This window comes from Armigeres subalbatus, chromosome 3 (assembly GCF_024139115.2).
Source record: "Armigeres subalbatus isolate Guangzhou_Male chromosome 3, GZ_Asu_2, whole genome shotgun sequence".
Classification (NCBI taxonomy): Eukaryota; Metazoa; Arthropoda; class Insecta; order Diptera; family Culicidae; genus Armigeres; species Armigeres subalbatus.
Genome location: NC_085141.1, coordinates 281,617,745 through 281,643,765, shown reverse-complemented (window position 1 = coordinate 281,643,765; position 26,021 = coordinate 281,617,745). Strand labels below are relative to the sequence as shown.

The 26,021-nt window shown below is 41.2% G+C and overlaps 1 protein-coding gene across 2 annotated transcripts in view; it reads right to left on the bottom strand.

Annotated features, from left to right (window-relative positions):
- LOC134224637 (bestrophin-4-like) overlaps nucleotides 1-26,021 on the bottom strand; it is a 98,520-nt gene that overhangs the window by 30,665 nt on the left and 41,834 nt on the right. For both annotated transcript variants that reach the window (XM_062704094.1, XM_062704095.1), the window contains exon 3: nucleotides 5,821-5,931. In XM_062704094.1, the coding sequence (XP_062560078.1) occupies nucleotides 5,821-5,931 (111 nt within the window). The remainder of the gene's footprint in view (nucleotides 1-5,820; nucleotides 5,932-26,021) is intronic.

The window sequence follows — 26,021 nt, the reverse complement described above, 5'->3', positions numbered from 1 at the left end:
AAGTAATTCCTGGAGAAACTTCCGAAAGAATTCCTGGAGGAACTTCCGAAGGAATTCCTGGAAAAACTTCCGAAGGAACTCCTGGAGGAACTTCCGAAGGAATTCCTGGAGGAACTTTCGAAGGAATTCCTGGAGGAACTTCTGAAGGAATTCTTTGAGGAACTTCTGAAGGAATTCCTGGAGGAACTTTCGAAGTAATTCCTGGAGGAACTTCTGAAGGAATTCCTGGAGGAACTTCTGAAGGAATTCCTGGAGGAACTTCCGAGGGATTTGCTGGAGGAACTTCCGAATTCCTGGATGAACTTCCGAAGGAATTCCTTTAGGAACTTACTTTATTCTTCTTCTTAGCCTTATCTATCTTATTTGTATCATTTGTCTTATTTGTCTTATTTATCTTACTTACACCAGCATCACTGTTATCATCCAAATTCTTTTCAAAGCCTTTGTGGAAACCTTGTACAGAAGTCCTCTCACGATATTTTCTAATTTTGTTCTAGAAACGGCTCAAGTTTTCATTTTCCAAAACCAGCTGGAGTTTGTTTATTTTGATTTCCTCATTGCGTGATTGGTCGGCGCTGCTGCTGTTCTCTCGCCGAACAACTGCATGAGTGATACATTTCTTCCGCATTATTGCCAATTCCTTTTGTTCTCCGTTTACGGCAAATTCTCAAGCAATTGTAAATTGCATAATGATGAAATCATTTTGGCGACACTGACAGCGTCATTCTGACGGGCTGAATTGGACAATTTTCTCTCTCAGAGAGTGCTGCCACGTGCTTTTTTAACGGAAAACCCTTCCCTCAGACCTTAAGGGGTGAATTCATTAGGGTCGTTCAAATTAGTATGGGAATTTTCTTTCAATTTTTCTGATGGGCCGCCATCTTATTCGGTTCTATTTGATGCCCTGATGCTCTGGGCAAAATTTCAGCCAAATCGGTCAACGTTTGGGGGGTGCTAAACTTGTTGGAAGTTTATATGCAAAAATGTATGCAGAAACATCAAAAAAACAATGAATTACAGTTGGACGGCACAACTTATGATGAAGAATGGTGATACTCATTCAGATCTTGAAGAATTTAGTACAGAATGTAATGCAGAAAACCGCGAGAAGATTAAAGTTAGCCCGGCGAAGTTATTAGCATTTCTATGAAGGGGGTTTGAGCAAATTTCGATTCTTTTACCTTTGAAAAGAAATAAATTCACCCTTACAACATTCCAGTTGAATGCTAATATCTTTGCCTAATAAACTCTAATCTTCTCGCGGTTTTCAGCATAACATTCTGAATTTAATTCTACAAGAACTGAATGAGTATCATGGTTCTTGATCGTAAATTGTACCGTCCAACTGCAAATCACTGTTTTTGGATGTTTCTGCATACATTTTTCTATATAAACATCCAACAAGTTTAGCACCGCCCAAACGTTGACCGATTTGGCTGAAATTTTGCCCAGAGTACCAGGGCATCAATCAATCAATCCCCGCAACTTCGATGTCGTAGCGCTGCAGGAAATCTGCTGGACAGGACAGAAAGTGTGGAAAAGCGGGCATCGAGCGGCTACCTTCTACCAAAGCTGTGGCACCACCAACGAGCTGGGAACCGGCTTCATAGTGCTGGGAAAGATGCGCCAACGCGTGATTGGGTGGCAGCCAATCAACGCAAGGATGTGCAAGCTGAGGATAAAAGGCCGTTTCTTCAACTATAGCATCATCAACGTGCACTGCCCACACGAAGGGAGATCCGACGACGAGAAAGAAGCGTTCTATGCGCAGCTGGAGCAGACATACGATGGATGCCCACTGCGGGACGTCAAAATCGTCATCGGTGACATGAACGCTCAGGTAGGAAGGGAGGAAATGTATAGACCGGTCATCGGACCGGATAGTCTGCATACCGTATCGAACGACAACGGCCAACGATGCATTAACTTTGCAGCCTCCCGCGGAATGGTAGTCCGAAGCACTTTCTTCCCCCGTAAGAATATCCACAAGGCCACATGGAAATCACCTAATCAAGTAACGGAAAACCAAATCGACCACGTTCTAATCGACGGTAAATTCTTCTCCGACATCACGAACGTACGCACTTACCGCAGTGCGAATATTGAATCCGACCACTACCTCGTCGCAGTATGTCTGCGCTCAAAACTCTCGACGGTGATCAACACGAGTCGGAGTCGTCCGCCGCGGCTTAACATTGGGCGGCTACAAGACGGTAGACTAGCCCAAGACTACGCGCAGCATCTGGAAGTGGCACTCCCAACGGAAGATCAGCTAGGCGCAGCATCTCTTGAAGATGGCTGGAGAGATATTCAATCCGCTATTGGAAGCACCGTAACCGCTGCACTAGGCACGATACCCCCGGATCAGATAAACGACTGGTATGACGGCGAATGTGAGCAATTAGTTGAGGAGAAGAATGCAGCATGGGAGAGATTGCTGCAACACCGCACGAGGGCAAACGAGGCACGATACAAACGGGTGCGGAACAGACAAAACTCGATTTTTCGGAGGAAAAAGCGTCAGCAGGAAGATCGAGACTGTGAAGAGACGGAGGAACTGTACCGCGCTAATAACGCACGAAAGTTCTATGAGAAGTTGAACCGTTCACGTAAGGGCCACGTGCCACAGCCCGATATGTGTAAGGACATAAACGGGAACCTTCTTACGAACGAGCGTGAGGTGATCTAAAGGTGGCGGCAGCACTACGAAGAGCACCTCAATGGCGATATGGCAGACAACGGTGGCGGTATGGTAATGAACCTAGGAGCACGCGCGCAGGACATGCGACTTCCGGCTCCGAATCTCCAGGAAATCCAGGAGGAGATCGGCCGGCTGAAAAACAACAAAGCCCCTGGAGTTGACCAACTACCAGGAGAGCTGTTTAAACACGGTGGTGAAGCACTGGCTAGAGCGCTGCATTGGGTGATTACCAAGGTTTGGGAGGATGAGGTTCTGCCGCAGGAGTGGATGGAAGGTGTCGTGTGTCCCATCTACAAAAGGGCGATAAGCTGGATTGTAGCAACTACCGCGCAATCACATTGCTGAACGCCGCCTACAAGGTACTCTCCCAAATTTTATGCCGTCGACTAACACCAATTGCAAGAGAGTTCGTGGGCAGTAACAGGCAGGATTTATGGGTGAACGCTCTACTACAGACCAGGTGTTCGCCATACGTCAGGTATTGCAGAAATGCCGCGAATACAACGTGCCCACACATCATCTATTTATCGACTTCAAAGCCGCATATGATACAATCGATCGGGACCAGCTATGGCAGCTAATGCACGAAAACGGATTTCCGGATAAACTGATACGGTTGATCAAGGCGACGATGGATCGGGTGATGTGCGTAGTTCGAGTTTCAGGGGCATTCTCGAGTCCCTTCGAAACCCGTAGAGGGTTACGGCAAGGTGATGGTCTTTCGTGTCTGCTATTCAACATCGCTTTGGAGGGAGTAATACGAAGGGCAGGGATTGACACGAGTGGTACGATTTTCACGAAGTCCGTCCAGTTATTTGGTTTCGCCGACGACATTGATATCATGGCACGTAACTTTGAGAGGATGGAGGAAGCCTACATCAGACTGAAAAGCGAAGCTAAACGGATTGGACTAGTCATCAACACGTCGAAGACGAAGTACATGATAGGAAGAGGCTCAAGAGAGGTCAATGAGCCACCCACCACGAGTTTCTATCGGTGGTGACGAAATCGAGGTGGTTGAAGAATTCGTGTACTTGGGCTCACTGGTGACCGCCGATAACGATACCAGCAGAGAAATTCGGAGACGCATAGTGGCTGGAAATCGTACGTACTTTGACTCTGCAAGACGCTTCGATCGAATAGAGTTCGCCGCCGTACCAAACTGACTATCTACAAAACGCTTATAAGACCGGTAGTTCTCTACGGACACGAGACCTGGACGATGCTCGTGGAGGACCAACGCGCACTGGGAGTTTTCGAAAGGAAAGTGTTGCGTACCATCTATGGTGGGTTGCAGATGGCGGATGGTACGTGGAGGAGGCGAATGAACCACGAGTTGCATCAGCTGTTGGGAGAACCATCCATCGTTCACACCGCGAAAATCGGAAGACTGCGGTGGGCCGGGCACGTAGCCAGAATGTCGGACAGTAATCCGGTGAAAATGGTTCTCGACAACGATCCGACGGGAACAAGAAGGCGAGGTGCACAGCGGGCAAGGTGGATCGATCAGGTGGAGGACGACTTGCGGACCCTCCGCAGACTGCGTGGTTGGCGAAGTGCAGCCATGAACCGAGCTGAATGGAGAAGTCTTTTATGTGCAGCACAGGCCACTCCGGCCTTAGTCTGATGATAAATAAAGATAATAAAATAATGATTTATTCATTTGAAATCTAAAACCCAAAATGCTGGAGTCAAAATATACTTTGAAATAGATGTTGAGTGTGAAAGCAACTTTGGAGCTTTTTTTTTTCTGCAGTCTGAATGTGAATGTTTGTAGTGTACAACTACATAAACCATTGCATTTTGTTGGATTTCTGAATAATAATACGTTTAATTCAATCTACACACTTAAAATTCGGAATTTTACGATTGCCGAGATCAACAGCCGGGATCTCGGTAATAATTCCGACGAATCTCGGTAAAATGTTCTACTTTACCGAATTTCGGTAAAATTATGACTAAATTTCGGTAAAAAAAAATTACCAAGATTTCGGCTGTTGGAATCTCGGCGAAAATTTTGCTGAGGTCGGCAAAATAATTTAATTGTGTACATGTAGTTTTGTAAATCGTTCACTAGGACAATCCTGCCCCAATCAAAAGCAAGGATGTTATCGATCGTTCAGTAATCTGCGTTCGATCATTTAGTAGTTTGTCAATAACTCATTCCAGAGGCTAAATTTCAAAATTTGTTGTATGGTGGACTTTTAGTGCGAAGGTTTTTCTACAACTCTCCTTAACAGGGCGATGTTCGAATTCCACGATGTTTCGAATTCCAAATGAGTTACGGTGCTAGTTGCTATACTTATACTAAATGATAAAAAAATGCAATCAGTTAGTCCAAGTTACTGCTACTAGCGCTATAGCTCCGTTATTAGTGAAATTCAAACAACGAATTGTTAGGCAGAGTTGTAGATAAACCTTTGCACTAGAAGTCCACCATACAACACATTTTGAAATTTAGCCTCTGGAATGAGTTATTGAAAAACTACTAAATGATCAAAGGCAGATTACTAAATGATCGATAACATTCTTGCAAAAGTCCCAATGAATACTCGTGAAAGTGCAGAGGATTCCTCGGCTTTCATCTTAGCGAGTTTCATGTCATCAAACTTTTTCCCAATCCCCAAGCTATGGCCAAAACATAATTTTTTAGAGTAAAAATGTCATACTTGTGGCTCGTTTGCGATATCTTTCAGTTCTATTCTTCATTGCTCTCGATTTCTTTCTTCTACTTTGAGCTTTTGTATTCAACGATAAAAGCCAATGAAAAATTCAAACAAGAATCTTGTCCCAAATGTCCCATAGTCCGATCTGGCCAATTTTCAATAGGAAACAATGGGACCGAATTCCCCGTCGAATGCTGTTTAATGTGTTTAAAAGATGAGTGAGTTTTATTTTGCGCACATACATACACACACTTACACATGCAGACAGACATCATCTCAATTCGTCGAGCTGAGTCGATTGATATATAACACTATGGATCTCCGGGCCTTCTATCACAAAATCATCTTGGAAGTGAATATATAGCCTTTTCGTCGCACCATGGTGTACGAGAAAGGCAAAACGTTGTACTGAGCATAATGCTCCTGTTACAATATTCAAAAGTTTATACTTACTGTTTCTGATACTCGTCTAATGCAAATCGATAAACAATGTTGAGAATATAATACAACAGTAAAAAACAGGAGAGGTCCAGCCAAACCAGTTTGTAAATACTGCCACGCCATCTGAAAGAAAAATAAAAGAGAAGAAAAGCGTAAATAAAATTGGTATGAAATACAAATGCGACTTATTTATTATAATATGGAATCGATGGTCACATAATAATTTAAAAAATCGCATCAAAAATTCACGTGTATGAAAATCATTGTTGCTTGCGGAATACAAAAACACAGTAAATACAAAAATAAAAAGAACGCTGTGATGTGTGGTTTGGCGCGCGCACAAACATATGTAAATGCACTTGCACCAAAACACATATATCAGCCGCCTTTGATAAAATGCGCACGTTTTTCATGGCAATCAATGAATCTCGAAGTACACAACCCAACTTCCAATAAATCAACTCAAAACTATATGAAAGTTCGTTTAATCATCGTGTAATGTTCTGTGGAATCGATCTTTAACATATCAACTACCTTTGCTGCAATTCTGAGCTCAATCGGACATAGTTAACCAATTTTTGGAACGAAAGAGTGTCGGAGGCGTATTTTCCTATATATTAGAGCTGAAACCCCCGTGCAAACTTCAAATCAAATGCGATAGCTTAAGCAACAAGCGATTGAGCTGAAATTTTCAAAGATTGATTTTCTCACCCAAAGGCACAACCCCGTAGAATTCGACAACTTTTCCTATCCTGGGCCAGTCTAGTAATATTTATTACGTAAGCACTTTTGGGGGCAGGGGAGGTCCGGTTTTTTTACGCGCCATATAAATAAAAAATCATTTGTATGAGAAAAATCTTACATGGGGAAAAAACCCAGAAAAATTGCTTACGTAATAAGTGTACGACCCACTCCACCAATTTTGACCCTTCATACAGAAGTTTAATTAGGAAAGCTTTTGATCATATTTTATCGAAATAATTTCTTTACGAGTACTGGCAACAATTAATTGTTCTATTCAGGATCTGCAGTTACTGCTCGTCGTATCTATTCGAATTCATCTATTTGTTAATTGATTCTATATCAGGAAAGCTTTTGATCACCGCGTGACTTTATCGATCAAAAGCTTTCCTAATTATAGAATCCAATTGGCGAAAAATTGATGAAATACAGTTCGAATAAGATTCAATTTGGGCGAAGCATGAGCTTGCGAGAGTTATGCGTGAAGAGATTTAGCGCGCTCTTGTATGAATCTCGGAAAATATGCCACGAATCAATAGAACTGTTTACGCTTGCCGAACAGCATTTTTAGAAGAGAGTTGAAATCGCTGTTATTTTGCCTGTCTTGGTACAGTGATCACCACGTCACTATCCAAGCCGTTCCTGGGTGGACGTCAGGCAGAATAACAAAGCGATTTCAACAATGCTTGTTCTCTCATATGGCCCTCTGCTAATCTTCAGTTTCTATTCATTTCATTAATTTGCTGTCTGCTTGCGGAAAACAATCGAATCTGTATCTTCATTACTTTCATCTACTCCCTTTCGCTTTGAGTAGTATAATTATCACCGAAAAAAGCCAATAAATTAATTTCGATACAGGAGTTTAGTAAATTTCCAGCTGAACCTAGTTGACCTAGTGGAACAATTGGTTAGAACTTCATAATTATTTGAAGGTATTTGGTTAATTTTGAAACAAAACTCATACGCGTAGCCTTTGAAAGTTTGTATGGACATAATGACTTACTATTGATTTTATTCCGGACACAGTTGACCTGCCCTAGTAGCACACATATTCCACATAGGTTACTGCAACTCATATGTGACCAGATTTAGTCGCAATTAAGTTGCTGCAACCAGATTTGCCTGCTGCTCGGGTGGTAGACCAATTGGGCTGAACTACAGAATGATTTGAAGGACTTAGAACATCCGGTTTGAACATAACTGAATTGTAAATCATACGCATGGCCTCTAGGGGCCTGTTTGGATATGATGAGTTACTATCAATTTTGTACCAAGCGTAATTGAACTGGTAGACAAAGAATTTGAATTCCAAAATAATTTGGAAAATCTAGAACAGCTGCAGAGATATGGACTGCATTTCGTTTTTCATCATATATGAAATAGTTTTATTACTTTTTCGAGAAAAAAAAAAACAGTAATATATTTAATTGTTGATGCGCGATGTTATTGTGCAATTTTCGTCCATATAAAAGTAGCTAGCTGTCGATCCATTCATTGTTGATTACAGAATGAAGGTGTGTAGGAAGGTTAATATTGATAAGAAAACTATTTTGAGCTTTTAGTGGAATGTCATAAGAAAGCAACTCTCTTGTTACAGTTTTTGTTCCTAATATTTTTTCATTAGTCATCATGATTCTCGAAAGCCTTTTAATCCTAAATCCAGTAGGCGTGACATATTTTATGCACGACTTATTAGAGGCCTTTCACAAATTATGTAACGCCGAAGGGGGATGGAGGGGGTCAAGCCTAGCGTTACGATTCATACAAAATATTAAACCATACAAAAAGTCAGAAAAATATATTAAGCTCGTTTAGTGGAATGTATTAAACCGTCTAAGACGAATTAAGTACTGTCCATTTAATTCCACCAGTTATTAATTAACTGGTGGAATTAAATGGACAGTACTTAATTCGTCTTAGACGGTTTCATACAAAAAGTGTTACGAAGGGGAGGGTAGGGGTCCAAAATCACCAAATTTAGTGTTACGTAATTTTAGAAAGAACCCTTACCATGATGTAGTAAAGGAAAGGAAAACATAATTGTATGATCTGAAAACTCATATGTGAATATGTACATTATGTGGAAGATATTGATTTGAAAAATGTATTGGAGGTGACCACTTTCCCTTCGATGGGACTCGAATCCACGACCCTCAGTACGCTAGACTGGTGCTTTAACCAACTAAGGTACGAAGGACCTCCGTCGGCCTTCGCAATCTAGCGGCTACTGAATGAGCTCGAAATTCCCAAAATGGACGCATATTCGAATCACTCACAATCCATTTGCCAAGCCATTTTTTTTTTCATTGTAACGCTTGGCCAGATGCCTTCCCTCCCCCTGCAGGTTACGTAATTTGTGAAAGGCCCCTAAAGTATCAATGTTAACTCATCCGTAGATCGTTTGGAAATCGCGTGACCACAAAAACGTGCGATTCTTCCGTCGGTAGCTTTACATGGTTAGCTCAATTTGCTTCAATCTTCGATTCGACAAGGGCGAAATAGTTAGAATCGACATCGCCGTCAACCAACGATGGCATGTCAGTATAGTTGGTGATGATGTCCAGTGTTATGACTCTCAGTCGGTATAATGGCGTTACAAATGAAATCAGCGTTGCTTTGCTCAGCCAGCGACTGCTACTGTATACACAAAGTCATGGTCAGAGAAACGAAAATGAAATCGACTAAGGAACCCAAACCACCCAACCCAAACATTCACAGCGACAAGCGTGAATTGATAGGAACAATAATGAAAATGATAAGTATGGTGCATAATAGTTGTGTAAGCAAACACAACTGAAGTTCAGATAGGAACCTGATAATCAAATAAATTATAAGCCTTTTATTTGTTAGTTGCCAGAATGCGGTTTGACTTGCTAACAACTTAAATTTGGCAAAGGTAGTCACTCTCAGCCGTATACATATACCGAGTACCATAAGTCTTCATATTCTAACCGATAACGTTAAGATAAAGATATCATCAAGCGATGTCAAGCACGAAATTTAGCACTTGTTGCGTCAAGGTCGGGTGACACATTGCAATCATGGACGTAAAATCCGGGTGATTGTTCGATTCAGCCGAGACATCCCTTGACTCACCAGTACAAATTAGCAGATGACGAGTAAACAGAGAACAGTTGGCTAGCGCTGTACCGTTAATTGAGCAATATTCCTCGTACTCATAGATTTACCTACTTGCGTTTATGGTTTTGAAGGACTTTAGAGCACAACAATCGTGCTTCTATGGATAAGCGTAGAAACCTTATTTCATTTACACAGCCAAATGTCGAATACGCAGTGCAGTTGATGCAAATTCGAAGGTGTGACTTCAAATTTGAGACGTATTGAAAAAATCAGTTTATTGTTAATCAGCGCTTTGCTGTTTTTCAGACAAATATTCGACAAATATTCTGAGTATTCGTTAGAAATATGAATCAAACCGGAATCACTCACTGCTAATCAGTTACCGGCCCTATTCACACGTATAACTTACGTTAGACCATCACCTTTGAAACTGGACAAGTGCGAATTGAGACACCGTGGCTATGTTTGAACTAAAATGTTTGTTCATTCAATAAGTTATATTATATAACTAGAGATAAACCTTTGTAGATTCTGGCCATTTATATTTCTAGGTAGTGTAGTTATAGTACCGATGTAATCAACAGCACTTACTATTAAAGATAACGATCAATTTGTAGTCGCTGTTTAAAGACTTCTTATCAGTAGTAGAAGTTGAAGCTTAAGCTCCCTATACCGCTTGCCTTTTCGGCACACCTCTCAATCACAAGTAACAATTATGGTTTCATAATGTTCTTGAAGATAGCGTTTACTCTTATGGGTTATGTGGTAAATAATATACTCGTTCCACTAACTGAAGATTGAGTGGATGTAGATGCGGCTGATAATGATAATGCTTTTTGTATGGTAAGAGCATGCTTTCTTTGTATGAACGCATCTACACGTTAACATTTGAACGCGTCTGCCCAGTACAAGACGAAGTAAGAAGATAATACCTTCGTTAGAAGGACACGTATGCTCTGTATAAGGCTAGAGATGGGCTTATGCCTGTGATGTGATTTTGCTCTTTTCAATGCCTTTTTTAAGAAGTACGAAGGACGTAGTTACCTTTGATTGATTTTTTTATTGCTTTTGGCTATGCTTATTCGAATACATCATGCGGGACTTGGATGATAGGGTAGATCAAATATTACAAATTCCAGGACGTTTTGGAGAACCGAAAAAATCTGAAGTAGCTTGTGCATGTAATATGTAGTGAAATTATGCAAGGAATTATGTCAATTTAAAGCATCTACTGGGATATTTGGCGATGATGGGATACATAATTCAAAACTTGGTTGAATGGGTAGATCAAATGTTCTGAGTTCCAGGAAGAACCAAAAAAATCTGTAAAGCAATCGAAATGTTGCGTAATGTTTGAAGGACTAATCACAGTAGGGTAAAAGTTCCCATAGTCGTGGGTATTCCTACACGGTTAGAAAAAAGTACCTAATTTTAGGTACTTTTTTTCTCTTGCATCTCCCTCCCTCTTCCTTTTGTTGTCATAAAATGAAGAGCAAAACCACTCAACAATGACAGTAAAGTGTTGGAACCCAACGTTAAGTAATCTCATGTTTACAAAAGTTGGGTGAAATTTATCTAACTTTTGGTTAGTTTCTTTTAAAATTAAGTATATTTTATTTAATATTTAGTAATTTTTACTTAATATCAAGAAAAAATCACTTAATTTTGGGTTCCCACACTGAACCCCCGATTTGAGTGAAAAGTACCTAATATTAAGTACTTTTTTCTAACCGTGTATAGTTGCGGTATTATGGTATACTCAAAACTTACAAATCAATCGCAGCAACCCACAATGTTAAGACAATTATTTTGAGCTTTTTAGTGGAATGTCTTCACTTGTCATAAGACGAGTTTGTACAATCCCATTGAATTCCACCACTTAAATTGTATCTTGACAGATACGTATTTCGACCTCAACAGTAAGGCCGTCTTCAGTGTCTCGTACTTGACTCAAGTCGAGTCAAGTACGAGACACTGAAGACGGCCTTACTGTTGAGGTCGAAATACGTATCTGTCAAGATACAATTTAAGTGGTGGAATTCAATGGGATTGTACAAACTCGTCTTATGACAAGTAAACCCACAATGTCAAACAGTTAGTTTATCTGTCAGTTTCCGAACCAAGCCACAATATCTTTGGTAGCCCTTCTAAACTGGTAAATATCATCAAAATACCTTAACATTTTTTCGTCTATACACCAATAGTTGCGATATTGTTCCTATAGTTGCAAGCAGAGGCGTCGCGTCTTCAACCTGTGCACCGAGCGGTGTATTTCGGTTTTCAGTTGTTTGATGTAGCTGTCAATGAATCAGCATTAAAATTACAATTTTTTTGTAGACATATTTCTTGATGCATTCGCAGACGAGCTCGGTGGTCTAGTAGCTACCGCTTCTGCCTTATAAGCAGGAGGTCGTGGGTTCAATTCCAGGCTCGTCCCTTTCTTACTTTGTAATTCTATCATAGTTCTTTCTGTACTTCACGTTCTACCAACACGATTCCTACTGTTATAACCTTCCACACTAACAATCCCAAAACCTCCCGTGGTACCTATGAGAGGTCGTAGAGTTCTCTGCATCTTTCTTAAGTAGGTGTCCGACTAACCATCCTTCCCCTTCCCCAGCATTCGCAAGGACGTGGCCAGGACAGATCTGGACTATTGGAGAGTGCATTGCTTCCATCTAAGAGATAGTGATTAGTCCCAAATCAATATCTGTGGTAACGGATGAAAGTGATGCTACTCTCATACAATAGTCCAGGCTTGTACCACCTACGAATTTGTGCGAATTGCTCAATGCTAATGCTAATGCTAATATTTCTTGATGCATTCGAGGATATGTACTACAGAATAGTTTGGACGGCCTAGAACATCCGTAAAAGTATTTCAACGATTTTTCAGTTATATCCAGGGTTCGCATCGCTCCAGGGTTCGGGGAGAAATCACTTTTCGGGGAAGAAAAACAGCCTGGAGAGTGATAACCATTTTTCGCTCACTTCGATTGCCGCCAAACGTTGGTTTGCTCTTTTTCTTTCATATTCGAGTCTTTTCGTGGCATCTGCAATGCAAATGGTAGTAGCTTATGTAAAACAAATAACTTAATGCTTTAATACAGATAGCGTGGTGATGCGGCTAGAGTAAACGCATCCCTACGGCTATTATTGTTACTATTATGGGTTCGAATCCTGGTGTGGCCATACAATTTTGTAATTGTTCTGCGATAATTCTCACGAAAAGTGAGTGAGTGGGTAAAAGTGATGAAACGAAAAAGGATTTTCATCTAATAGGCAAAGTTTTCGTTTATCATCCAAGGCTAAAGGCCAGTATCGACTTAAAAAGTAGAGAGGTTACGGAATTTTGTTCAATATTACCAAGAGGAATTTTGACAACTGATCTGCATGGAGAAAATTGTCACTTTTACTTACGGAATAATCGAACAGAACATTTTTCCGAAAGTAAAGTGACAGCTCCCATTACTTTGCGTGGGAACCTTACAAATGCCAATTTTGTTTTTTGTTCTTTTCATGTGGATACTGTTGTAAGAATTTTGTTTCGAATCTTTACTTTTCCGATTCAGTGAACGGAAATTAACATGTGATTGAGATAGAAAAAGAAATTTCTTTTGAACACGATACCAACCTGTAGAGAAAGATTGATGGATGAAAGATGATCCTCAACATAAACAACGAAAAAAGATTCTCCCTTGGCCTGAGAAACGCTTGCTTTGGTCTCATTGAAACGAAAAGTTGAAACCCTGGTTATATCAGAACGCTTAGAGCATAACAATGTAATCCTTCGTCCTAAAGTAATAAAGGGCAAACAAACCCGCATCTTATCACTTTTATTTCGATGAGGGGAAGTCGGTGAAAAGAATCCTCTCTTGTTAGTTACGGTCTTATTACCGTTAGTGCTTAAAATATTATAAATACAACATTTAACCAAAAACTAACCCAAGTTAGTTTATTTTAAAGGCTAAATCTCTAAAAAAATGATTAAATTTTCTTGTTGATAAAAACTAGAGGCCTGAATAAGAGAAACGCGGATAGAAAATATGAATCTGACAACACTGCATTCAATCTTCTTCATCAAAGAACAACACATGAAAAGGAAGAAATGGTTTATGTAGATAAAATCTCACAATCCGCTATTTTATGTGCCCACATCACATAACAATAGAATCCAATAAACAATGGAATTTCAATTCATAATCTATAAATGACTTGCATATATTATTGCAAACTAATGTAAAATACATTCAATTTTGTTTATTTAAAAATGGCATTAAATCGAATTTGGCCGTTTTCAGTATTTGAGCCAACATTTTGGCTGCTTGACAGGTCTCCTGCTCGATTGGCTGCTGTTTTTTGACGGTTCGATTGGCGGCACATACCTATCCGCGTTTCTCTTATTCAGGCCTCTAATAAAAACGGAATAATTTTGTTGACGAAATCGGAGCGTGATAAAAACGGAACGTGATGAAATCGGAACATATCTGTAATCTAATCAATTATTATTATTACTTAGATGAATCTTTTTTTAGAATGGCTGTTTTCATACCACGTGGACAGATGTCGAACATTTTTATATGTGTCTGATCAATGCCCACATGGTATACGAATAGCTTTTGGATGTTGTATTTGACGAAAAAAATCATAATAAGCCATAATCCCATTCAATATGAAATATTAAAACGCTTGTGATCCGATGTGCTTATTTAAGACCGGACTTTCACCATGGAACGCTTTGAGAGAGCAGAAAATTTATTTAATCACCGCCTCTTTCCTTTTTCTATTTTATTCGGTTTGCGCGCTCTTCAACCAAACGCGCATGCGCTGTTTGAAGCGGTATGGGTTACCTACTCGGTAGGCACCAAACCGAGGTGCTTTTCTGCACCGGCACCAAACCGTGCACTGCAAACGATGAACGCTTTGGCTACCTACACATCGCCGATTACGGTTAAAGCGGATGACCTACACATACAAAATAATGCGTGTATGATGCATGGCAAACCGTTCTCTGCTGAAAGTGCACGTGATGGACAACATATTATGGCGGTGCGTCGTTTCTGTATCGTGGAGTAAAATATAACGCGCCCCCATCGCAGCATTTCGATTGCCTCATATCACATGTCGCCTGTAAAAATTCCGTGCATATTTTATGATTATGTATTTATTTCAATCGTTAAATTTGTACTAAACATATGACCAATGCACATGATCCAAGTATTTGTATTAGAATGACAAGAAATCTATTGAGAGTTTTAATATTAGGGACAAAATTGCTACCTGTGCACTGCACAGGTTGCACATGCGGACGCGACGCCTCTGGTTGCAAGTCCCATTAGAGAATAATGGGATTCGCAACTAGAGGAACGCAAATTAAGAAATATCGCAACTATTGGAACATTGTATCGGTAATTGGAGTTGTCATTTTAGGCCTGATAAATGAATTTTCTCCCAACCAGAACATTTTGTTATTAAAATAGAAGCGGAAGGCTTTAGAATGCATATAAGAGGTAAGTGAAATTAGATTCGATATTATTCTGGGAAAATGAATAGTGTTGGAACGTGCTTAGTTCCTCCACTATTGGAACATTTACCCTAACCAAGAACATATTTTCTAATTTGGAATAATTTGATTTGTTATTCAGGACTTGGTTGATCAGGTAGATTCCTTTTCATTGCTTTGTTTTTGATGGGATGAAATGGGAGCTATGAGATGAAGTACCGAACCGTTCCCCTATGTACTCCAAAGCGGTTTGGACGGCCTTTTACATCAATAAAAACTCAGATTAATCCACCTAGCGGTGACGATGCCTTTCTCGATTCAATCGTTTGGTTTCGCCGTAGTGTGATACACATCATAAATAATTGCCTACATTACGGCTCTTGCAAACGCTGTATAGAGAATCAACCAACCAAGCTTATATGGATTAACAAACAATTTCCTTCAAAACTTTTGAACGCAATGATCGATCGTGATTATATTCAATAGTGATCAACTAGGATATGAGCCCTCCTTAGCCGTGCGGTAAGATGCGCAGCTTCACAGCAAGACCATGTTGAGGGTGGCTGGTTTCGATTCCCGGTGCCGGTCTAGACAATTTTCCGGATTGGAAATTGTCTCGACTTCCCTGGGCATAAAAGTATTATCGTGTTAGCCTCATGATATACGAATGCAGAAATGGTAACTTAGCTTAGAAACCTCGCAGTTAATAACTGTGGAAGTGCTTAATGAACACTAAGCTGCGAGTCGGCAATGTCCCAGTGGGGGATGTAATGCCAATGAAGAAAAAGAAGATCAACTAGGGTTTGTCCCCCGTCGAATGCAATTTGTTCCGAGAAAATCGGTTAAGAATAACTATCGAAAAGAATTACTATGAAAAAGTGGCTAATGTTTCTCGGTTTTCGTGTACATACACACATACATACACACACACATCCACACACACACACACACGGGCCACGGATGCTTTCGGAAGTATTTTCATCGGTTCGGACACACCAATTCCCCGCTATGTCCAGAATGTGAGAATGTTGAAGAGACGCCGGAGCATGTGAGCAGTGTTTGGCTTCGGGTCGTCGCGGCGCCGGTGAACCGGAAGTTTTCTGTCAACCGGAATCGTCGGACCGGCCTCGGCACTCGAACAGCCAACCTGCAGAAGAAAGAAGAAGAAAGCGATTTGGGTACGTAGGGCACCCGAGGACGATGTCGAGGCAATGCGTGAAAGCGTCCCCTGCGATAGCCGCCGGTAGTCGGGGCACCACCAGTGTGGAAGTTTCCTTCACCGGAACTGGTGGACCACCCTCGACGCCGGGGGGAGTCAGGAGGATTCGAGTCAGGTGCATGTCAGTCAGTTCGGTGCATGACCGTCGAGAGATCGAGACTACGTTGCAGTGGAGCAGTGGATTAGCCAACCAGTCGGCGAACTAGCCTAAGCTAGGAGCCGGAATTTTAGAAGAAGTACATGAGCACAGCACAGGAGGCTTCCGAGCCTCTTGAGAGGAGGCTTCCGAGCCTCTAAAAAGGAGGCTTCCGAGCCTCTTGAGAGGAGGCTTCCGAGCCTCTTGAGAGGAGGCTTCCGAGCCTCTTGAGAGGAGGCTTCCGAGCCTCTTGAGAGGAGCCTTCCGAGCCTCTTGAGAGGAGGCTTCCGAGCCTCTTGAGAGGAGGCTTCCGAGCCTCTTGAGAGGAGGCTTCCGAGCCTCTTGAAAGGAGGCTTCCGAGCCTCTTGAAAGGAGGCTTCCGAGCCTCTTGAGAGGAGGCTTCCGAACCTCTTGAAAGGAGGCTTCCGAACCTCTTGAAAGGAGGCTTCCGAACCTCTTGAAAGGAGGCTTCCGAACCTCTTGAAAGGAGGATTCCGAACCTCTTGAAAGGAGGATTCCGAACTTCTTGAAAGGAGGCTTCCGAACTTCTAGAAAGGAGGCTTCCGAACCTCTTGAAAGGAAGCCTTCGACCTGCTTGGAAGAAGGCTTCCGAGAGGCGTAAAAGGATGCTTCTAATTCTCTTGCAACGAAACAACCGAGTTTTAGTGAAAAAAAATCATTTTGTTCATTCGACGTTTTGTTCGTTTGATCTTTTGTTCCGCAGCCCTTCATACATTGTGCTGGTTGTGGAAGGCAGGATTAAATTGGGATTTATTGATCGCATTACATATTATGTACAATATAAATTTTTGAAATAGAAAATACACAATTATCAAATTTTGATTGAAATTTTAATATGTCCGCCATTACGCATTTTTATCCGAGGTACCCCCTAGGGCCAGCGAAGGTATCCCCAGGGGTACATGTACCCCAGGTTGAGAACCGCTGGTCTAGAAAAGTCCTTATGCTGAACATTTTTGTGCATTTTGCTTTTTGTTTATTATTTTATACTTTACTTTCCTTAGACTAAGTCTGACATCATAATGAGGGCGAATAGAAAATATAATTATCGAAATCATAATTTGTTTCCAAAATTTGGTCTCCGTGATTTCTGAAAAGTATGAACTGATATGTTACTGATTACTTATCAAATCCAATTATTTATCAAAAACCAAAATCAAAATCAGTTTTCAATATGCTATCGTCAAGAGCAGAAATAGATTTCAATATGATGTCACAGTAAGATTTTTCTGTTGTAGATTTTGTTATTTTATCCGCTAAGAAGGATATCAAAATAAGTAATCAAAATCAGCGATTCCTCACCACCAAAACAAGTTATCGATTTGATCTCAAGCTTTGCTCGGATATTGAATGAAGAAGCAATTACGGGAACACCAATCAATAAATACATCCTTAAAAAATGTAATTTACGTGTTCTCTGAGTAATCATAGCAAAATAACGAGCACCAATTGTAAAACAGCTTTTCTCAACAGTCAACATTTCGACATTTTTTTTTCTTCAGTGAGGCCGTTACAAATATTTAATTAAAATTATGTCCTACTAGTCTCCGAAAGATTAAAGGGGGTGAATAATAAAAAAACAGGGAAATTATTTTTTTTAAATCTAGGATTTGTTTTAAAAAAATTGAAAATCCTCGAAATTTTCCGGAAATTTTATTGTTGCCCGCCTTAAAATATTATTTTTGAGCAAAAACAAAAATAGGAAAGTTGGGGACAGACTTATTTCTTTAAATATCTGTATTGGCCTAATAAAAGCGACACATATATCACCTTGTAAATTAAAGTCGAAGTAACGTCCTCTTATTTCAGGTAAACTTTACGGCGAATTCAGGGAATTGAAACAATCTACTTTTCCAATCGACAAACTTGAGGTAAGTAATTTCACAATAGTTTTGCCTTTGGCACTTTACAGAAGACTATTATCATCATGCACGTAGCAATAACAGCAATTGTATGACGGGCTTCAGGGTGAGATATAATTACCTAGTTAATAAGGCACGTCTTTAGTTTATGAGTGGTTAATACGATTATTATCGCAAAATTCATATAAGATAAAATTTGTGGCATGTTATCGATATGTTTATCATAGATAAAACTCAGACTAGATTGAAACAATAAACCGACATCCAACGTCACAACAATTATTTATCACCAGTCCAATCGAGTCATGGTTATAATTTATTGCTTTTCAATCGGTTTAACGCACGCTAAGTGGAAAACTCTCATTTGCATGTAATAATTAAAATTCAACACGAGACTACATATATGTCGCTATTATTTAAATATGCCGTTAGGCTCGTCACCATTGTGGACAGGACATGTAGAGTTGATAGTGTTTTCCACTTGAACGTTTTTGTGGCCGTTCCGTTTTGAATGGTAAAAATAAACTATTCAATAACCATAAACCGATGGAAATAACGCGTGATCAAATTTAAGGAATTTGTGTCCTGAAGTTGAACTATTATCAATAGTCTGGACAAGTACAATATTGTCTTTGAAATTTTGGTTAAGTTTAACAATAACAATAATAATCTGCAATAAGTGATCAAGTTCTTCCAATATTATTCATATAAGACATAAACATACAGACATACTGATCATGAACTAAAAATGAAGAAATTTGATTGGAATGCGGTCGAGTTATAGATGTTGGTTTCGGGATTGGGATGAGGGGTGCTGCTCAAATAGATCTTCTCCATGCAAAAGCTATAATCACCCCCCAAAGGATAAAATAAAATTGCGAGCTTGCAAGCCCCAATCGGAACCGGGTGAATGATACTTTCAAGCGTTATGTCAACAAAGGTCCGGTTTCCAAGTATTATCCAGTCTGTAGGTGCGAGTTTCTGTATCGAACCTGTCAATCGCCCACATTACTGGCGTTCAGCAATGACAGCGTTAATGGACCGTCTGTTCTGCTATTTGCTTTGCATCACTGAAAAGCATCTCAGCGACGCCAGTTTTGGCTTCCCTTTTCAACCTTGCGTCAATAAAAAGCAAAATGTGTGATTCTTACCCGTCCCCATATGCAAGATGGTGCGGCATTCATTCCGTTTCAATGTCACCATTATTTTCAATCCCAAGAAAAATGAGTCATGTGGATTTCCATTTCAGGAGCGGTAAAGTCCTGAACTGCTCGCCTTGATTTGTGAAAATGTTCTCGATCTTGGTGAAACCGGTGGAAAGCAACAAACTATCGTAATTTACTTTACCCATCCGGTACTCGCACGGAATTGGGTCACGCATGCTGCCTCGCCCGTGTAATATAATGAATTGCTCTTGACGAGAACGGAAACAAACGTCCTTCAAGATTGTTTCCAACTGTAATTTAAGCTTTAACGTCAAAATCTTTTAGAAAATCTTTCCACTTTTAAAAAATATTCTCCATTATTTTACTTTTAGTGAAGCTTCGTAGTTTTAGTGAGGCCGAGGGAAGGCCGTAGAGAAGTGAGGCTGAAGATTATTTTTTCGGCGTTTTCGGTGGAATATGGGAAGGGACAAGCGAGCTTAGGACAAACCCTCGTAATCCTGGGTGAACAAGTTGTTAGGCCTGTCTGTTCAAACCCCCGATGATGACTTTTGAGAAGGGCGTAATTGCCATATCACACGCCACGGTTAGAAGGGACGGATAATAAGGAGACAAGCTCACACCGTATCGTGCTTTCGTGCTGTGCGGTTCTTTTCTCTTTTTGCGAAAGGAAGTTGATAGTGCAGCCTGGGCACTGTTGTCCTTCTGACATCAGCTAGAGTGAGAAGGTACGCCTTGAGCGTCTGTTCACCAGGAGGTGCGGCTCAAACAGCGTCTGCCTGGTACCCAGCGGCTGATCAACGAGATGCTGTATCGCGTCAGCTATACCTAAGGTGGCAGCCCCATCATCGCGATGTAGGTAACGCGACCCCGGTAAGGTAGCTTACTGAAGCCTCTCAAATACCACGAAAAATGGAGATAGAAGAAAAAGAGAACGTTATTTTTGGCAACCGACCCGGCAACGAAATAAGGACTATGATTGGAAACTCGGTACCTGGAATGTCAGGACCCTAAATGAACCTGGACGAGTGAGCCTTCTGGCTCGTGAACTGCAGAAGGTTGGAGTGAACGTGGCCGCTAATCAAGAACTCCGATGGCCTAGATCCGGAGAACGTGAATTCCGAGCCGTGGACCTCACGACCAACACTGCATTCAAGTATAACATCTATCACAGCGGCGGCAGAAAAGCAGATCTTGGATTTGGTTTCGTAGTGATGGGCAAGCAGATGGAACGAGTGATGCGGTGGAACCCATTAGCGAACGAATCTGTGTGTTGAGGATACGGGGCAAATTCTTCAATTACAGCCTGATCAACGTTAACGCACCGACAAACGATAAATCCGACGACGTGAAGGACACGTTTTATGAATGTCTTGATGAAGCCTATGGAGAGTGCCCAAAGCATGACATGAAAATTGTTATTGGAGACGCTAACGCTCAGGTCGGTAGAGAGGATTTTTTCCGTCCTATAATTGGTGGGGAGAGCCTTCACTCTGCTACCAATGACAATGGACTACGGCTAGTAAATTTCGCTGCTGTCAGAGGGATGGCCATCAGTAACACCTACTTTGCACGAAAGAATATTCGAAAGCACACCTGGAGACACCCAAATAGTAAAACTTGCAACCAGAAAGACCATGCTCTGGTGGATGGGCGCCATTTCTCGGATGTTATCGATGTGCGGACATTCAGAGGTCCGAACATTGACTCTGATCACTACCTCGTTGTCAGTAAAATTCGATCACGATTGTCAACTGTATCGAACGGAAGATCACAGCGAACGTTATGCGTTACAATATCCAGCGATTGTCGGCGGAAGGAGCATCGGCTGAGTACCGCCAGAAGCTCGACGAACGGATAAGTGCAATCAACGTTAGTGACAACATCAACGATCTATGGGAGTCGATCCATGGAGCGATGAGCACAACAGCACGAGAAGTGGTAGGCACTGCACAGAGGCGACCCAGGACGGGTTGGTTCGATGTGAAGTGTCAGACTGATGAGAAGAACGTTGCCAGAAGCCGGATGTTGGTGTCGGGTACCCGACCGAATAGAGATTGGTACAATGAAGCAAGAGCAGCTGAAAAACGAACCCACCGCAGAAAGAAGAAAGAATATGAAGAACAAGTGATTAGTGAGGTGCAGGAAAAAAATGGAGCAGAACGATATGCGGATGTTCTATGACAATGTCAATGGCGTGCGGAGAAAGATAGCGCCATCTTCCATCATGTGCAACGACCAACAAGGGAATTTGCTGACACATAAAACCGAAGTGGCTGCCAGGTGGAAGCAACACTTCGAGACTTTGTTGATTAGTGGAAGCGATGGTGCATCGGTGAACAGAATAAATATTAGCGACGATGGACAAGCTGTGGAGTCGCCTACATTAGATGAGGTTAAAAAGCTGTTAAAGAGCTGAAAAACAATAAGGCTGCAGGGAAGGATCAGCTCCCGGCTGAACTTCTCAAACATGGCAGTGAGCAGCTTTATGAAGTACTGCACCATATTATGTCGAAAATATGCGAAGACGAGGAAATGCCTGCTAGCTGGTTGGACGGCCTCATTTGACCTCTATTTAAGAAAGGGCACAGCCTGGAGTGCGCCAGTTGCCGAAGAATTAGCCTCCTTGATTCGGCGTACGCAATTCCGCATCCTGTCCCGCATTCTGTTCAACAGATTGAGACCGCTTGAAGAGTCCTTCGTCGGCGAATACCTAGCAGCTTTTCGTGAGGGCCGATTAACGACAGATCAGATGTTTACCCTGAGACAAATCCTTGATAAATTCCGGGAGTACAACTTGCAGACACATCATCTGTTTATTGATTTCAAGGTGGCGCACGATTCAGTGAAACGGAATGAATTATGGCAAATTATGCTTGAACATGGTTTTCCGGCGAAACTGATACGGCTGATTCGTATAACGTTGGACGTATCGAAATTAAGTGTAAGGGTTGCGGATGAAATATCGACGTCATTTGTTATCTTAGATGGATTAAAGCATCACCCTGCACTCTCGAATCTACTGTTCAATATAGCGCTCGAGGGAGCGATTAGGAGAGCTGGTGTACAAAGAAGCGGTATCTTTATCACAAGATCGCATATGCTCCTGGGATTTGCGATACATCGGGATTGATCACCGTGCCGTGGAAGAGGCTTTTGTGCCTTTTAAGAGGGAGACAGCGAGAATTGGACTCACGATCAATACCAGCAAAACGAAGTACATGGTCGCTGGCAATCAACGTGGATTCATTTTTGGTGGTGCTAGCGAAATGGTGCTGGATGGTGAAAAATTTGAAGTGGTAGAAGAATTTGTGTATCTTGGAACATTAGTGACGTGCGATAATGATGTTACCCGCGAGGTGAAAAGACGAATTGCAGCTGCAAATAGGGCTTATTATGGGCTTCGTAACCAGGTCAAGTCCCGTAGTCTGCAAACGAAAACAAAACTTGCGCTGTATACTACTCTGATTCTTCCGGTGGCTTTATACGGCCATGAAACATGGACGTTAAAGGAGGCTGATCGGAGAGCTTTCGGAGTGTTTGAGGTAAACAAGAGAACGGTATCTGGCGGCGTCGCATGAATCACGAATTGTACCAGGTGTATAAAGGGCTGGATATTTTAAGCTTATTCAACACGGCAGACTACGGTGGGCTGGTCATGTTGTTCGTATGCCGGAAGAACGTCAAGCGAAGATAATATTTAGTAGAGAACCCGGAAGAGGCCACAGGCTTCGTGGAAGGCCGCCTACACGATGGCTTTTTTTGCAGTTGAAGAGGACCTGAGGGCGCTCAATGATCAGGGCGACTGGAAGCGATTGGACCAGGATCGAGTCCAGTGGAGAAGGATACTCCATTCGGCGTAGGTTCATCGAAGAGCTGTAGCCCATCAAGTAAGTAAGATGTCTATTGTCATTATGGACGCTCAAAATCTACTGAAGCAGTTTCCTCAACTGACATGGAACATGTTGCTCAATGCTTCATTGTAGAAAGTTTTTTTTTTATCCAATATGTATTAGAAAGTATTCAATCCCCGGTTCATAAAAATGACAAGTTAATAACTTTTGAAGCCACACAAGATACATACTCAAATCATGCAATGGCGGGCATAGCACAGTGTTGCTTTTTGCCGATTTCGTGCGCTTTTTTAATAGCATCATATTTGTTGATTTTTTTGCTGTAGTTTGTTTGGAGAGTTAGATATGAAAAGGGCCTATTTTTGAGAAAATCTGTAAAATGATTAATCCACCTAAAAGTGAGATAAAAATTTTGCTTAACCATCGAAACGAGATATGATCCTAGTGTCTTCAAAAAAGTTGTAGCGGATGGTATTTCAAGCCACTTTGCCGTGTCATACACACGAATATACAATACACACATACAGACATCTGCTCGGCAGCTATGGGAAAACTCACTCACTCACACGAACCACGCAGATTTAAAATCCCTATCCATCAGCGAACACACGATTGCAAAATGAATGCTACTCAACCCAACAGCGAACCAACAAACGATTCATACCTACTGAGTGTCTCCCCAGCAGGAATAAGTGAAACCAAAGATAGTGCGAAAAGAAATCGAGAGATGAGGATAAACCGATGTGTAGTGAGTGCAGCAGAAAATACTGAGTTGGACTCAGAAGATTGATTCAATTTAGACTCAATGATTCGTTTTACGGGCTGAATCTTTCTGCCGAATCCTCACTCACCACTCAATTGCGATTTCATTCGTTTACGAACCGAATGTAAACAAATACTCGGCTATGCATCATTTGCTATCTGTGGGAAAGATTCGGTGATGAATTTTGTCTGTTTGTTTTTGGCACGATTCGTTACTAACTGAAGCCAAACGGTAGACAATCGAAATCGAAAATATTGTAAGAGCTCATGTACGTTTGTCTAATTTGCGAATGTGTGTAGAGGTGAGTGAAAGATTAACGCTAAATGAACCGATTTTTCCCATACCTGCTGCTCGGTTCATCGTGTTGCAATATACTATGGGCAGGGAATCAATTTTTCTTGGATGCGCTTGCGAAACAAGCGACAAAAGAGAATCAACGACAAAGCTTTGTTTTTGTCGGAGAAAATAATGACAAAGATCCGATATTTTTTGTCAGACACAAAAAAGAAGACAATTTTGTTGCTAACTTTTCATACCGTTATTTTGCATTATCTTTACAGCAAATTTCGGTTTTATGCTATCGTAGTTTCAGCTATTATGGAAATATTCGAGAATCTAACTCTGATTACGAAAATAGCATCGTATTTTCGGAAATATCAGAGCATGCAATGGAAATGATTCTTGTCATATTGTGTTCGGGTTCTGACAAAGGCTTGTTGCGAAGTGCGTTTGTCAGTAACAAACTCTGTTGACGACAAAGAGTATATTGTTAGGCGTTGCTGGAATATTGATTCCCTGACTATGGGCTAATTGGCCACCTTCTTCTTCTTCTTATTTGCATTACATCCCCACACTGGGACAGAGCCGCCTCGCAGCTTAGTGTTTATTCAGCACTTCCACAGTTATTACCTGCGAGGTTTCTAAGCCAGGTTACCATTTTTGCATTCGTATATCATGAGGCTAACACGATGATATTTTTATGCCCAGGGATGTCGAGACAATTTCCAATCCGAAAGTTGCCTAGACCGGCACCGGGAATCGAACCCAGCCACCCTCAGCATGGTCTTGTTTTGTAGCCGCGCGTCTTACCGCACGGCTAAGTAAGGCCACCTATCAGAGGTTAATTTTTATTGTGATCCTTATACATTAGAGTGGGGCGCAGTAGTATGGAAAAACGCTAACTTCGTCCGATCAAGTGAGATCAAGGTTTTTCTGAATCGTTTTGTGACCCCAATCAACTGTGCAAAATATGGGCTCGATTGGTTGCGATCTCGCATGCCGCATAGCGTTTTAAATTTTCATGGAGATTAGTATGGGAAAACGTACTTTTTAACATTTTTGCTATTAGCGGCTTCAATTTATCATCAATCACGTGACTAAATACGTTAGCATATAGCCTGGAAGATACCGAAAGACTTTGCCGAAGAAGGTACGTAGCTGGAAGGTCTACAAAAAATGTTATTACGTTTCGAAAATTGATGATTTAAACCATATGCAAGAAATTAAAGTTTCTGCCAGCACTACCGGACAACCTGTAATTGTCAGAGGGCAAAACCCATTCTCCTTCTAGTCGGAGTTTTTACTTTGTGAAATCATTCCGAATATCTCACATTAGCTTCAAAGCCCTATAAAATCAATAATTTTGAAATAAAACTCAGTTAAATTATTGCTTCACGTAGTTCGGCAGTGTTGGCAGAATAAATGTTTTTTTGCATATGGTTTGAACACTCAATCTCACACTCGTTATAACTTTTTTCGTTTACGTTCCAGCAACGTGCCTTCGTCAGCAAAGTTTTTCGGCATCCTTTGGGTTCTACTTTAACGTAATGTGCCACTTGGTTTACGATGAACTGAAACCTCTAGTAGTAGA